At 40.4% G+C, this 16061-nt stretch overlaps 1 protein-coding gene across 1 annotated transcript in view; it reads right to left on the minus strand.

Moving 5' to 3' along the window:
- Window positions 1-8752: 8752 nt before the first annotated feature.
- SLC9A4 (solute carrier family 9 member A4) overlaps window positions 8753-16061 on the minus strand; it is a 33438-nt gene continuing 26129 nt past the window's right edge. The window contains exons 9-12 of the mRNA XM_013129577.3: window positions 15826-15922; window positions 13292-13423; window positions 12485-12572; window positions 8753-9645 (exon numbers count right to left, since the gene is read on the minus strand). Of these exons, the coding sequence (XP_012985031.3) occupies window positions 9344-9645; window positions 12485-12572; window positions 13292-13423; window positions 15826-15922 (619 nt within the window). The 3' untranslated portion in view covers window positions 8753-9343. The remainder of the gene's footprint in view (window positions 9646-12484; window positions 12573-13291; window positions 13424-15825; window positions 15923-16061) is intronic.

Below are 16061 nucleotides of genomic sequence, written 5' to 3' on the forward strand. Positions count from 1 at the left end.
GGGGCTCAGTGGAAAAGTTGTAGCTATAAGCATTATTACAAATGTTCATTTTAGTATTTTGTCAAGCAACCTAAAAAAAGATAATCCTATCATAAGGTAAGCTTGGAAGAAAAGAATTATTCTTTACATAGAATGGTTCTATCTGATATTCTAACGTAGAAATAATTTACTTAATGTTTAAACTCTCACAGGAATAGAGCTTTTTCTTGGGTTGCCTTCAGAAAAGCGAGTGGGTAACTGGTGTCATTTAACATGCAGAAGTGTTTGTAGGATACTAAATATACTAAGGGAAAGAAGTCTTTGATCCAACCTACCACCCAACTGTACTTCCTATCTTGACCACTCTCCACAAAAAATTGTCAGACTCACGCTTAGTGAAAAGAAACAGATGTGGTTTCCCAGAAGTCAGTGAAGGTCTTTGCCAGGATCATTAATTATATATGGAAGATACATCAATACCTCCTTCATGCCTGAGAGCATGAAGTTCTCAAACAGGTAGCTATAATGTTTGGCTTTATTGTGAAATTTGTGTAAGATGCCATAATATTTACTGCATCAATAACATGTAAACTAGGACTGATTTTAATACTTTACATTTTGTGTATCTTGATGTTCTTAGCAGAACAAATATACCTTTAAGTTCTAGTTAATAAAACCACAATGCACCAATTTATTATTTCTTTTTCTGATTTTATCTATATCAAAATAAGATACGGCTTTAATATAGCTTTTCATACTTTTTATTAAAAAGAGAGTTAAATTGGGTTTTTCCCTCCTTACACTTGCAGAAATTATTCTTTGCAAAGCCTGAACAAGGATACCATAGTAGATATTAGTAAAATGTCATTACCCATATCTACTTGTCTCTTGTGAGAAGGATGTTTTAGGATCAGAAGGATAGTAGTGGTTCTGGCAAGCATACTAAAAGTAGAACTTCTCAGGCTCTGGTGGAAGCATTAACAAATTAAAATACCTGAACTGGAAAAACTCACAGCTTTTTGATCATGGTTAGACCTGCCATAATACCAGACACAGAAGGAAAAACACACCAGTTTCTACTGCTGTGGCTCCTAGAAAAGCCTAACTGTGGGTGCCAATTGTTTACTGGGTAGCTCAGAAGCATAAAATAACTTTAACAGTACAAAGCCCTGACTCTCATTTATGCCTTTCTTTAATACTGGGTAATCCTTAGCAAAGGCACAAGTCTGAAAAAAAGTAAGGACATAAATACCCTCATTTCTACAAGCTACTTAGCTCTTAATGGAAGTTTTCTTATTGATTTCAATAACTTTAATCATACAGGATCAATCCTTACATGCTCGGCTTTACTGAGACTATTCCCAACCTTGAAGTTAAGCATTAAGATCTAGATCCTTGTGGGTATTTGTGTGTTTAATTATTTTCCTGGATCAGTACTAGCCCACAAAGACATGTTCCAAATTCTTGGTCATAAAGGCATGACAGTTTCTAGATATTTCTCCCTGCCACAGGCAGCCTGTCAAGTGGAAAGCTCCTTTGCCTCAAAACTTCAAGAACACTGTGTGTCAGGGTGGTATTGGGAACCGGTTCCTAGTTGAGATCAAGTAATGCATACAGCCATGATGTTTTCTCTTGTTGATATAAACACCTGGAATGCCGTATAGCACTACAAAAAACACATCTTCCCTAATATGTTATGTCCTCTGTCTTCATGCCAATGGTTTTTAGCTCCACAGTGAAAAAAAGGAACAAACTGCCTGAAAATAATTCTTAAAAGGCAGCTATCCTGATAAGGATCCTGTCTGCAGTGGGAGTTGAGAAATAGTCTTTTTCATATGCAACCCGAAAGCCTCTCCCTCTTAGCACGGTTTACTTTTGATCCTAGGACTCAAATCCTCCTGGGACAGGATTTTAATGTGACACCTTTCCTTTCTGGCTTTTTAAATACACTGCTAAAGTCCATCAACAGAGGTCACTGCAGCTCTTTTCCTCTTCGCCAAAAGTATGACTTTTCCATCAGATAAGGGACCACTAATGCTCTCATAGAACAGTTTTAATTTAACCATTAGAGACTGGTACAGGAAAAGCTACACATAGTAGGAGGCTGGAAAAAAACAACAAAACAAACAAACAGCAGCAACAAAAATAATAATAATAATAATAATAATAATAATACTGATAGCTCTTCTGAGCTTTGGAACTTAACCTAATTCATACAGACTTGTTTATGATGATATTTTGAGCTTTGTCACTATATCTATCTTTCTTTTTATAACCTCAGGACAAGACCTGTAAATCTGGTCTTGGCACCAGCTGTTTTATCAGCTCTGCAGCTCTTGGTAAACCAGTACCAGGTATTTTTGCATTAGGGAAAAATAAGAAAAAAGCTCCTGGAAGAGTTCCTTCAAATTGCTAAGACTTGATTAACAAATTTATCAGCACTCATTGCTTTCATTTGAATCCAGGTTTGCATACTTATGAAAATAATGGGGAAAGATTTTGGGATATTTATCATCAGGAGAAATTCAAGACAAAGGGTCCATTTGAACTACCAGTAATGTAAGCCTTGCAAATTTCTATTGCTAAACCCATTACAGGAGATTGAGACAAATATGCTTGCAGACAGAACATCTTCAAAAATAGAGCATAGGAGTTGTACACAGTTAGACATTGTTAAAAAAATATATATATTACCTTTTTATGTGTACATGCAGAAATGGCTTAATTTCTTGAGAAGCAAAAGAAGATTAATCTCAAAGCTAAAGCAGTCATAATGTCTATCTTTGGAAAGATACTTTTCATTCATACATACTGAAATTGCTTGAAGGGTCAGGACTGTGGAATTCCACTTCAGACTCAGCTGCATTTAGATGTTCACCATAAAGGTGTCTACATCCTGAGCTCCCACTGGAACCAGTGAAGGCTGAACTGCTCATCAGATCCCTACAAGACAGCCATTCACATATGTTCAACTGGTTTATGCCCTAAGTGCCATTGGCTGCCTTTTGTAGCTGTCCACCAACACCAGCCTCAGGGGTGCAGTCCAGCTGTCATGAGGGTGCCCATGGGGCCTCCCTGGCCTCTGGCTACTTACCCAGGGAGCGGTGTGCTCATTTGGCTCCTGTGCCAAATCTGGCAACTCAGATATCTTGAGGCACCTGCTCATGACTTAGCCCTGAGTTTCTTTAGCCTTGAGAGATTTGTCTTAGGTCTAACACCTGTGCTAAACACCTACATCCTCCCTTCCTCATTGGACCAGAATGCAGTAGGAGCAGCAACTTACATGAGTTTTTTGATTCCAGCCTCCAAGGAAAAGGTGTATTTTATGGTATATTCACTTCTTACAAGCCCTTTCAATGTTACCAAGTTTATGTAACTATACAAAACATGCAGAACATTATGTTGGTTTTTGAAAGGAACAACAGTGAATGTCTTGGGGAAAAATGAGTGAAGAATTACATCTTTTTTACCTTACATATATTTTACACATAAATACAACAAAATTTTATTATGTCTCTTAGGATTGTTTGTAAAGAGCCTGGCTTGAAGCAGTACAGAAAGAGTCTAATATCTGTCTGGATAGTTCCTTTTTGTGTGATGAGAGCTGAATGAAGTTTCAGTCTGTTCGTTTATTCCTTTCTGTAGGTTTCAGCCACCAGAAAGCCTAAGGGAAGTAAAGGTAGACTTGGGGTCAGGGGACCAGGGTCTCATGTTCAGTTCCTGGCACTGTTCTTGTGTTATGTTTACACACAGCTCATTTGCTTTGTGCAATTTTCCCCACCTTTCAAGTGGGGATTTAACACTGGCATAACTCACAGGATGCCGTGACTCTGAACTGTTACTTGTGTTCACACAGCACCTGGAAGACACTGTGCACCACTGCAAATATTACTAATCATATATTTATAGAATGGTTTGGTTGGAAGCAACCTGAAGGATCATCTAGTTCCTACCCCCTGCTGCAGGCAAGGACACCTGTCACTAAATCAAGTTGCTCGAAGTCCTGTCCAGCCTGGCCTTGAACACTGCCAGGGATGGGGCAGCCACAGCTTCTCTGGGCAACCTGTGCCAGTGCCTGCCTCACCACCCTCACAGTAAAGAACTTCTTCCTAATGTCTAACCTAAATCTACCCTCTTTCAGTTTAAACCCATTACCCCTTGTCCTACCCCTAAATGCTGTTGTAAAAAGTCCATCTCCAGATTTCCTGTAGGCCCCCTTTTAGGTGTTGGAAGGCTGCTCTAAGGTCTCCCTCTACGCCTTCTCTTCTCCAGGCTGAACAAGCCAAACTCTCTCAGCCTGTCTCCATAGGAGAAGTGCTTCAGCACTCTGATCATCTCTGTGGCTCTCCTCCTCTGGACCTGCTTCAACAGATCTACCTCCTTATGCTGGGGACCCAGAGCTGAACACAGTACTGCAGGTAGGGTGTCATAAGTGCAGAGCAGAGGGGCAGTATCACCTCCTTTGACCTGCTGGCCATGCTCCTTTTGATGCAGCCCAGGATACAGTTGGCTTTTTCAGCTGCAAATGCACACTGCTGAGTCATGTTGAGCTTCTCATCAACCAACACCCCCAAGTCCTTCCCCTCAGGGCTGCTCTCAGTCCTTTCTCTGCCTAGCCTGTGTTGGTGCTTGGGATTGTTCTGACCTCTCTGCAAAACCTTGCACTGGTCGTTGTTGAGCTTCATGGGATTCATGTTAGCCTACCTCACAAGAGTGTCAAGGTCCCTCTGGATGGCATTCCTTCCCTCTAGTGTATCAACAGAACCATGCAGCTTTGTGTCATCGACAAACTTGCTGAGGGAGCACTCAATCCCACTGTCCATGTCATTGATAAAGATTTTAAACAATGTTAAACACTGCTCACCCAAACACGGAGGTCCCCTCAGGAACACCTCTCATCACTGGTATCCACTTGGACATTAAACTTTTGACCACAATAGTGGTCATTTACCTTCATGTAATATTGAAGCTATTTCAGCAGCTGGCTTACATTTATCTATTGTTTTCTCACCCAAGCTTCAGTAATGAGAATTTATCCTTAACTAGAGGCATGTATAAAGCTAGCTAGGGGCTTTCTGCTTTATTCCAAGATATCTTAAAAATAAAGAGCCCTTTTATTTCAACATTTGTGCATTACTCATTCTTTTCACCCCTTATCACTACTGCTAATACAGTAGATACAAGAAGCAAATGGTGTTAGGCCCTGTACCAAATAAATACCCAATATACATGTCAGCAAAAAAACAAAAACCCAAACAAACAGTTTAACTTCAGGCTGGTTTCATGATAATTTTGAATTTAGCAGAATAAAATAGAAAAAAAGCACGGAGCAGCTGTCTGTGTCTGCATGTATAAAAGCACTGGAAATTACTAATACTTGTGCCCCCAGCTCACTGCAGCTATTCTTGACAGATACTTCTTTTTTCCTAGCTTGCTCCTTGAAAAGACAGTAAGAAAAAGTCAGGGATAATGTTGTGTTTGAGAGTCTCCTGACCAGCCAATTAGTACTGGTGTGGGTGCAGTCTGCCCTGCCAAAGAATGAAATCTGAAAATCAGAGCTTGAAGCATGGTAGAAACTTATTTTTTTCCAAGAGGAAGGGTGGACTAGAAATAAACAAGAACTGATATTAACTTTTGAAATTTCACACCTACAAAACCAAAGCAGGAAAGAAAAAAGAGTTTCACTGTGATTAACATTGAGGAAGATTCCCAAAAGGAAATAAATTAGGCAACTTAGCTCAATAGATTTCCAGTCCTCTTAACTGAATCAGAACATTACTCATGTTACCTTACACCTCTAATTTTAAGGTTCTTAAGTACAGTGAGTTTGGCAAAACAAGAAATGTAATTGTCCTACCTAAAAAGCAAACAAAATATAAAGATAAGGTAATCTGGTTTCCACTTCTAACGTCTGTGGTTTATCCATACACGTAGGTAGAAATTTAGAAAAAGTTTCTATAAGGAAAGGAAGGTCGTAAATATTTGTTATATTTTCCAGAGTCTCCCACGGCCTTTTAAATAGTGGGTTTCATTTATACATGACAATAAAATATGAGTTTTCAGGGTCTAATGGCTTCAGGAAAAACCTTGAAAGTGTCAGCCCACAAAACCAACATACTTGCAAAAAAATAAGAGTTATTTCACAATTATTTTCCTCTTCTCTTTCTTAAAAGTCATGTTTTTCTGGCAATCTGATTATTTCCCCTGCAGATATCACTGGTCCTCTTTCTCTGACTACCTGTCTCTTAAATATGGATTAAACTACTCTTCTTACACTGAACATGGTTGTTACTTCTCTACCAGCTTCTACAGCCTGAAACTCTAGCCTACTTTTCTGAATCTCATACAACCTTCTTTAATTGCTCTGAACACATCTGAGCTTACTTTGGTCTTTTAAATTGGCCTACTTTCTTGCCACCACACACAGCAGTGAATCAGTCCATCTAGAGCTCTTGCTGGAGCATTTGCTCTTTTCCACCTGTTACAGCTTCTCTCTCTGGCTTTGATACATACATGACTGCTCCACTGACTTGAGTTTTGAGTCATGCTCTGAGCAAATTATCTCCCCTGCTTCTGCACTCCTTCACTGATATCCTCCCTTAGTGCAACTCATAAACTGCTTTTAGGTCCTTCATAGCATCCCTCCCTGTCTTGCTTTACTTTGTTATGCAGCCACCGTGTAGTTTCCTTGACTATGCGGTTGCAGATATTCCTAGTTCGGACCATTCCCCCTGGAGGAGGTACCATGGCAATGCTGTCTTTCAGTGCAATCTGTTAACTGATATTTCTGGAGATCACAGCTTGGGCACTCCCTACAGTAGCTGCTGTTGTGTCCTGATTGCTGGCACTCTTCTCACTGCTGCATCCTTCATGATAAGATCTCTGAGAAAGAGATTCTCCTTTAACTACAAGTTCCTACTTGTCTGGAATATTAGTTGTAGAGTAACAGCTGCAGCAAGAACAACAGGATCTAACAGTTAATCACACCATGCAATAAATATGAAGGGATTGTGGGTTGCTCACAATATACTGTTGACCCTGATAACTCTGCAAATACTGTTTGACCATTGCTGCTTTTACTGTTAAAATATTTTCTCATTATGACTGTTCTTATTATTGTCTTATTTTTCTCCTTGGTTAGCAAGTTCTGGTCAAGTTTATCTCCCATTTTCTCTGCTGTTGAAGATACAGGCTATTCATTATTATTCCTTCCTGAAACTCACCTGTCCTGCCCTATCCCCCCATCCCAAGGAAATTGACTTAATTACCCAAGTTCCTATTTTCTCTCTGGATTTCAAATAATAGTTCTTCACCTTCTAGGCATGAGTAAGTTACTTGTAGTGAACCATTACTGTAGCTGTTGTTATCTAAAACATAAACAATGTGCTTCTCTAAGAACGCTTCTGTCTACAAGTATGAAATACCCATGAAAACAAACAAACAGTGCAACTGTACATTTTGGAACATATTTTATACAGGCATCTGCAGCATTTCTTCTTGGCTGATGACCAGCAAAACCACTAACAGCAACTAATTGCATAGAAGGAAATTTTCTTCCACTCCTGTTTTCTAATTGCTAGGAAAGAAAACTAAAAATAGACTTTACGAGTTTGGGGATCAGACTACAAAAGCTGGAAGAGCTCTGTTAACTTCTAGATGCTCTATGGCTTTACACTCTCTGAAGACCTGGCTCAGTGATTTCATCAAAGGAAAGATTAGGAACAAACCAAGAAGTAGATTTGACTCCAGCTACGCACTGGTATTTGTATTTTTTGTACTTATTTGTATTTTAGCAAGACTTCATTATTTTTCTCTAGTTCTAGTATAAATGATCATTAGGAATTGAATGCTTTGCTTCTTACTTACAATGGGTGATTATATGAATACTCCATGACTTTTATAATATTTAATAAAGAATTTAGGAGTCAATTTTAAACATGCCTCCCAAACACCCCCTGACCAAATTGCACAGTCTTCTTTTCCATCATGTATGCCTAGTCCCTTTCCATGCCACTCCAGATATCCAATTAACCTTCCTCATTTCACACAGTTTGTATCTGTCCAGCTCCCCCACACACCCTGCTGATTAAATCTTCTTAAAGAGGAAATGCTGAATTTGCAGCTGACAGTAATTCCTCTGTTCAGTCTCTCTCCTGAGCTCCCTTTGAAGATGAGGCACTATCCCATGTTCACCTTCCTCTCAGATTTCCATTTGCTCTTCATTGCTGTACCCAGGAACTGCCTCCAGTCCACATCACCCAGCAACCAGTTTTGGAGATCCCACCCTCTCCTGACTCTGTAGTGCAGCAAGCAGGTCCCACAACTCTGTCACCTCACTCCATGCACCTGCATCAGCTCTGTGCCCAAGGACCACATCACACGGGCACTAATTTTGGCCTCATTAAATTTCATGCAGCAACTGGGTGACTAGCATTGCAATTTAGACCTGATTTTGTATGATAACTCTTTTTCTTAAAATAATGTTTTCATACAGATTTATAAAATGTCAACATAACTTGCTACAGGATTGAGATCTGGCAAAAGGTACTTCTCTTTTGGTGGAGCTGGGTTTATTTGTTGATCTTCAGGTACAGAACTGTATTTCATTGCTTATTCAGTGTCAGTACAAAAGCCAAATCTTACACTCTTGTAATAATTGCTTTCATAAAGGAAGTTGTATCATTTCTCTGGCACAATAAAGAAATCCAAACAGAACTTGAGTTTCATAAAGCTTTGTACAATTTCAGTGCATTCATTATGGCCTGCTAAACACAAAAGCTGCAAACATGAGAAAAAGGGGAAAAAAGGGTTTTATTTTTTTCCTCTGGTGGTGCTGAAATTGTCCACTAAAAGTCCTTGTTTAGACATCTTCAGTGACATTTAGGTGCCTAAAAATGCATTTCTGTTTTTTAACTTTTTCCTGGAAAATCTCAGCTACTCTGAGGTCAAAAGCTCTAAGCAAGTTGAAGTTACCAGTCTTGCCACTCATGTGCCAAGTATGTCCTTCAGTGTTTCTTCTGGATGCAGCCATAGTGCAGAACAGAGAAAGGCAATATTAGCTTCCACCCATAGCATCGCATGTGCCCAACTATCATCATTTAAATCCATGTCCAAACCCCTACAAAGGTCACGTTCCTCTTTCCTGCAGCGTTTTGTTGGAAAGAAAGCTTGACAGAAACGTGTAAGAATTTGAGTCTTCTCTGAGCCACTAAGTACTTTGATACAGCATTTGAAAGTGATATGAGAACAAGTGCACTAGTCCCAAATGGAAAATTGTGGTTTGGTTCATATAAGAGCTTTGTTATTTTCTCTGGAGCAGTGCACAGAGGGCCCTAGAGATGCAAACACTGCTCTTCTGTGCTCCTCATATGTCTAATGGCTTGGCTGGTGCCATTTTTACTGTCTCTTCTTCTGACTCATATCCCTTTACTTCTCCCACAGTGAATTGAGACTTTGGCATTAGAGCTAGATTTTCTGCTCTGGTGAAACGATGATGCCTGATTGAATTTCCTCTTCGACCTGATGGATTGGATGGGCGTGCTCGTCTATCCAAGTGTGCCATTGGAATCAGTTCTTCCTGGTGGTGCTTTGCTTCAAGTGGCCGTAGTCGGGGCTGGGGTCTGAACATTACTGGGAATGCAGCATCAGAGCCACTTCTGTGGTGATCTGAAGGAAAATAACCAAATAATTAATATTTTGAAGAAGAGAATAGAGAAACACCATGGTATTGGCAAGGACAGTTAAAGGATATGCAATACCATACAGCATCATGGTTTTAAACCCTGGAACTGCAGTATTTTAAATAATTCTTATATCGAGAACTAAGAATAACCCTAAATTTTATTTTTATCCCAAAGCTGATGTTCAAAAGATTTTACTGATCTTGCCTCTACCCTGAAACCCCAACAAGTAAGCACAGTCAGCTATCTTTTAATGCCTGACAGAGCTGCTCAATGCCTTTGCAGGGCAAGAGTGCTCTTTTATGTAGCTTTCAATTTTATACAAGTTTCACAAGTATACCTGGTACCATGGTTGAAAAGCATTTTGAAACCCACAGAGAAAGAGAAAAAAAAGTGATAAACTACAGTGGCATCGAAAATCAGGTTTACCAGTTATCTGTGATTAACAACAGGTAAGAAAACAGTTTCACCTGAAACCAGGAGTATGACTCTAGGGTGTTTTGATTACATTGGGTGTGTCAGACCTGCTCCTACCAGCTTGCTTTGCCACAAGTACACAATAAAAATTTGCCTGCCGTAGGCCAATAACTGGCTTTCTCATTCTGCTGAGTTTATAGAACATTTTCACTCTTCTTAAAGCCACTTGTAGTTAAGTTAAGAAACAGCTTGTAACAAGTTAGGAGGCATTGGGAGATAAACACAAGGTCTATTTATAATAAAATCAAACTGTACACTGCTGCAGGTAAAGCACACATGTATGGCCTTAGTCACATACTCAAAAGCTGTGAAGTTATTGCAGTTTAATAACTATTACATTGTTTTAAATTAATGTTTACTTCACAGTTGTCGCAAAGTAAGAATGCATGCACCAGCACATACCTCTACAAAACAGGGGCACAGACTGGTTTAACAGCAGAACCTGCTTCTCGTAGGCCATGTGGGCAATACCACACCATAAGCAGTAAAACAGAATAGGTTGTCTCAGATTTGAAGGGCTTTAGTCCTTCATACTTAGCCCTTTTGGGAGCATTACTGCTGCCAAGTAAGAGTGATATACATTGTCAAAGAAATAATTCATTTGTATGAGTAGCAGAAGGAGCTGATATGTGGTTTAAGGATCTATTTGTGGTTATTTCTCACATTTTAGTTACTAAACTTTCTGCACATGCTATAAATAAGAGTTAAACCAAGCTTGCTAGAGGATGCTTGCTCCAGGAGGGGTTTCAGGCATAGACAGAAGAGGTAGCATTTGTCTCTGTAGATGCATATGTGCATATATGAGGTTGTCATTCTAATTTCCTACATTCTTTACATTTATCTCCTCAGTTTCCATGTGCAGATTATTTCATCCTCACACAATTTATGAGAGGAGTTTAGGGTGGTTTCCTCCTGCTGCAGACAATTTAAAGTAAGGTGAATGCTACACAACTGGCTTTGGATGGGGCGAGAAGCTGAACCAAGAAGCCTCTTCAGATATGATCTATTTGGATAGCTCATAAGATAGGGCTCAAATTCAGGCCTAGCTATTCATAAAAAAGTACTTGCATCCCCACTGAAATAATATGCCTGTCTGGTATAGAAGGATTTGATCCCTTGAAAATGTCTGAAATGCTTTTAGGTCTGAGGCTGCTCTGTAGAACAATTTGAATCTTTTAGAAAGGCACATAACCCCCACCATGGGGTCCTGACAAACAAAACTGAAAACAATCAATCAGTTGTATGAAAAAAGGAAAAAAGAAAAAAAATCCCCATGAGTAATTTTATTTTCCCCTCTGAACAGATCCTCTGAGTTTCTGTTCTGCTGCCACCATGTGTGAGTGCCCAGCCCCAGGAAGACGGTTGCCTTCACAGATCTCCTGTTTTCATCTCTTTCGTAGTAAAACAGAAAGGGAAGAAAAAACAGTTTTGCGCCTGCAGGAAACAAACTTTGTTGTCCAAGTTTTTGATATAAAGACAAAGATTAAACATATGGTTTCAATCTCTAAAGCTAATTTTGCTAGAAATAAGAATATTTCTAAGGAACACAAATGCCTCTCAGGTTCACACAAGTAAATTCAGAAAGGAGTCAGGGAGATTACAGATGGAGACAATGATGAACATTCGAGTGTCTTAAATTCTGTATTTTCTGTGACATTGTCTTGCTGTGTTTCCTTAAACAATTCAGTGTTGCTTCACCTCTAACTTCTGTTTCCTTACTTGAGAGTGCAACTGAGGCTGGGTTTGCATTTTACTGTGTACATATGGTAACATGAGACTGGCTGATAACTTTATCCAATAATTCCAGTATTGCTACAGAAATGTTCATAGAGAATAAGTTGGGAAAGGGGGAGAAGAGACCAGCTACTTGGGGACAGACTCTGCCACAAGTTTTTGTTAGGTTATGTGATTACAGGCTCATCTCCACATGGAGGAGCCTTGAGGCAGAAGGAAAAGAGCCCCCAATACTCCAGTCAGCGGAAAGAGCCTGAGCCCGTGCCTGAATCCATTGCAGGGGTGATCAGCCCCATGTGCAGGGTAAGACAACTGCATAATCTATATCAACCACAATGAACTAGTCCCTGTGTGTGATGTAAGGGGAGAACAGAGGATCCAGGAGCCTGCTACGGGGAAGAGAAACCTGGGCGGTGCTGGGATGAGATAGAAACTGCTGCAGTAATGACCATGTAAACAGCACAGATCAAAAAGAAAGGAGAAAAGGGTGTAGCTCATTTAAAGAGGCCAGGGACTTCCCTGGGATTCCTTATTTGGTACTACTAAATCCACTGAGCAAGGGCCAAGTTTCTTTCACTGCTGGAGTGGGATACAGAGTAAAGTATTGCCATTACCTGTAAAAGTAACGTGCCTGGCTTTTTGTCTTGTGTGCTGTCTGGGGCCCTGAGGCAAGGAGAGGTAGCGTACTTCTGTGGTGTTAACCTGCGTATGAGACAGAAATGTGTTCAGTGCCTCTGACTGTGTCTGCCACTTACACCTCTTTGGTGAGAAGGTAAAGAGGAATGGCTATATGCTTTTTTTTGTGTGTGTGTGCCTCTGCACTTTTAAAGCCCAGTTTAGAGAGAAATTAATAAGAACAATGCTTGGCTCGGACGGTTGAACTCAATGTCAACGCTAGTGAAAAATGTCAATGTCTAATGTAATAGCCCTATGGGTTTTTTTTACAGTCAGCAGAGAGAAGTATGTTCTTCTAAGATTCACCTTTTCTATTGCATGCAACAACTTTAAATAAAATTAATATACACAGCAAGAACTTATTTCTCTTCCCTCATTCTGACCAACACAGCTTTAAATGTCCATACTATCCAATGACTACCTTCAGTCAGACAAATCTTACTGATCAAGAGCCAACAGTCAGCGCAAGGTGTCAAGGGCTTTGCATCTGGATTTTTGTGATTATATTGTTTTGCACATACCAAAACAATGCAAATTACATTGTTTTACTACTGATAACCATAGTAGCTGATCTCTGACCAATGTATAGAGATAGTACATTAACATGTTGCTGTCAACATGCTAAGGACTCTGGGAAAGTATCCATTTTAATTATTACCAAAAACATATAAAATGTGTGTCTGTTTCCTTAATTACAGAGAAGCAGAGGCATTTTTCACATAAACAGTAGTGCATGTAACAGGTACCGGTCTACCCCAAGGTAAGCTGTTTCCTTTCCTGCAACTCTGCCTCAGGCTGTGCTGCCGACGGATGAGGATTTCTTGGGCTTGTTTCTCGTTTGCGCTGGTAGGCAGGTTGTGTCGATTGTATGCTGGTGCCTGAAACAGAAAATGCACCCAGCTGATTTTCTTTGTTCTTCCAATGTTAAAAATCTTGTGCAGTCTGGTTGATCATGGGGCCGTGGACTCACCAGAGATCTCTTTGGCATCACATGAAAAAATGCAGCCTTGTACTAAATTCACTGCTGCAGATCAAGATAGGAGGAAACACAAGAACAGCTTTATGTCTTAGACCTCAAGGACTGCATTTTGATGCCATCTCTCATAGACTCTTGCCTGCTTGAAGTGCACTAGAAACATACACCTACCCACACAAGGTTATTAACATCTCTGGGCATGTTCTCCCTTTGTCATCCTTTTTCTTGTCACATAGTTGGGAGCTACAGATCTGAGAGAGGTCCCAGGAGAGAGATATTTGATTAACTAGCCTTTGAGCCTTAGTACTAATATTACTGGGCCAGGAGCAAGTTTCAGGTGTGCCCAGGAGCAAAAGACTAAGTTAAGAAGAGTACATCTTCAGAATGAGATATACAGACTGAGATTCCTTTCCGTACCTGGGCAAACTACACCTTAATATCACCCTAAAACAAAGCATGTTTTAAGACAAGCTTTTTAATTTATTGCTTAAATCAGGTGAAATGAGGGAAATATTTATTTCCCTTAAAGAGAAAAAATAAGCCTTCTTAAAAAGCAGAATCTGATCTTTGTCACACTTGCAAAGCTCTTTGTAAAATTGGTCTGGTGAGCCAGACATTATCAGGCCTTCAAAGTTGAAAGTGAAGTACTTCCTATCATTCATATCCAAAAGCACACAGTTCTCAATACCACATAGGAAGTGACCGGTGCAAATAGTTATTGCTGTAATTGATTTTCGAGAGATTTCATTTTAGTAATCTAAGAGACAGCTATATATACAAATTATTGCTGGTAAGATAAGAAATTAATATCATAAAGATAATAAGGTGTGGCAAATCAAACAATATTAAGAATGAGTATCATATTAATAATAACATACTTAAAAGAGCAGGGCCTAGAATTTTCTCTTAAATATGTGTTACATAAGTTAGAGGTGTTTATCTGCATAATTTCAAGGTTAATGTAAAATATCTTGTACCACTCATTGCTGCGCTCAGTTCTATATTTTGGGCTCAATATTGGATTAAGTAGATACAGAACCTACTAGATTGGAAAAGACTTTCAAGGTCATCAAGTCCACCATTACTCCAGGACTGTCAAGTCCACCACTAAACTATACCACTAAGGACCTCATCTACACGTTTTTTGAACACTTCAGGGACAGCGACTCCACCACTTCCCTGGGCAGCCTGTTCCAGTGCTTCATCACCCTCTCTGTGAAGAAATTTTTCCTAATATCCAATATAAACCTCCCCTGGCCCAGCTTGAGGTCATTACCTCTTGTCTTAGCACTTTGTTATGTGGGAGAAGAGACCGACCTCTGCATCACTCTATCCTTCTTTCAGGTAGTTGTAGAGAGCGATAAGAAGAGTTTTCTCTTCTCCAGACTAAACACCCTCAGCTAGTCCTCATAAGACTTGTGCTCCAGACCCTTCAACAGCTTTGTTGCCCTTCTCTTGACCTGGTCCAGTACCTCAATATCTCTCAGTAACTCAATATTCACTTGGCTGCATCAGAGGCAGTACAAATTTCTGCAAAACGAATCCCTACTGAGTTATTATCACCCTCATTTTATGGGGGAAAAAAACACAAACGTGTAAAGCAAAGCTCCAGAGGAGGTGGAATATTTATTTATTTTTCCCCTTTCTTCTCCTGTGGTGAGGTTAAGCTGTTGGTCCCATACAGATGGAGGATCTACCAGCCTCTCAGCTGTCTTTGAGCTATGCAGTATTTACCACTGCTGGTCCCTCAACCTACACAGTGCGGATCTTCACTACCGCTGGCCACCCCCCAGCCCACCACCTCCCACAGGAGCCTGCACTCATCCCCGAGTACCAGATAGCTGTCTGAGCAGCATCAGTAGCTGGTTGCCCAGCATTGGTCCAGGCTAGCCATCCACTGCACAGGCAGTGCATGCCGTGGGGACAGAACGTTTGGCAGCCTGGAGATGGTGGTTCCCGAGTCACGGGTAGCTGTGTAATGAGGAAAGCCTGACCTCTACAGCCCGGTCACAGATTTTCCTGGTTTTCCATGTTGTTGCCAGGGTGAAAAGCTGATGGAGAAAACTTGCTTTCTCTTTCTACACCCAGGAATGTGCCGCAAGCCAGGGCTTCTTCCCCTCCTTTCCTTCCCTTCCCTTGGCAGCTCCAGGGTCAGAGCACCTCAGGGCACTGGGCTCACATCTCCCACCAGCATTGACCCCAGGACTGGTCCTGGTGCTGCCACCCACCCTGGCTGTGATATGGGGAGGGCAAACAAGAGCTTTCAGTCTGCAAACAGTGAGCAATAGCAGGTCGTTTACACACCCTTTGTCGCACTTGATATAGATTATGAGCCAAGATGTCTCTCATGGACTTCATCTCTGCGTGGGATAGCCTATGCACACGCCGATTTCTACTGTTCCTGTAAATAAAAGAGAAGTTTAAATATTACATTAATGAGTTGATTAAATACTATTCCCATGAAATGATTCATGATCTATTTTTAGTGCCAGAATAGAAGACTCTTCAGCCTCTTTGTGATCAGTGACACCACAAAATTA

The sequence above is a fragment of the Melopsittacus undulatus genome, chromosome 2 (assembly GCF_012275295.1).
Source record: "Melopsittacus undulatus isolate bMelUnd1 chromosome 2, bMelUnd1.mat.Z, whole genome shotgun sequence".
Taxonomy (NCBI): Eukaryota; Metazoa; Chordata; class Aves; order Psittaciformes; family Psittaculidae; genus Melopsittacus; species Melopsittacus undulatus.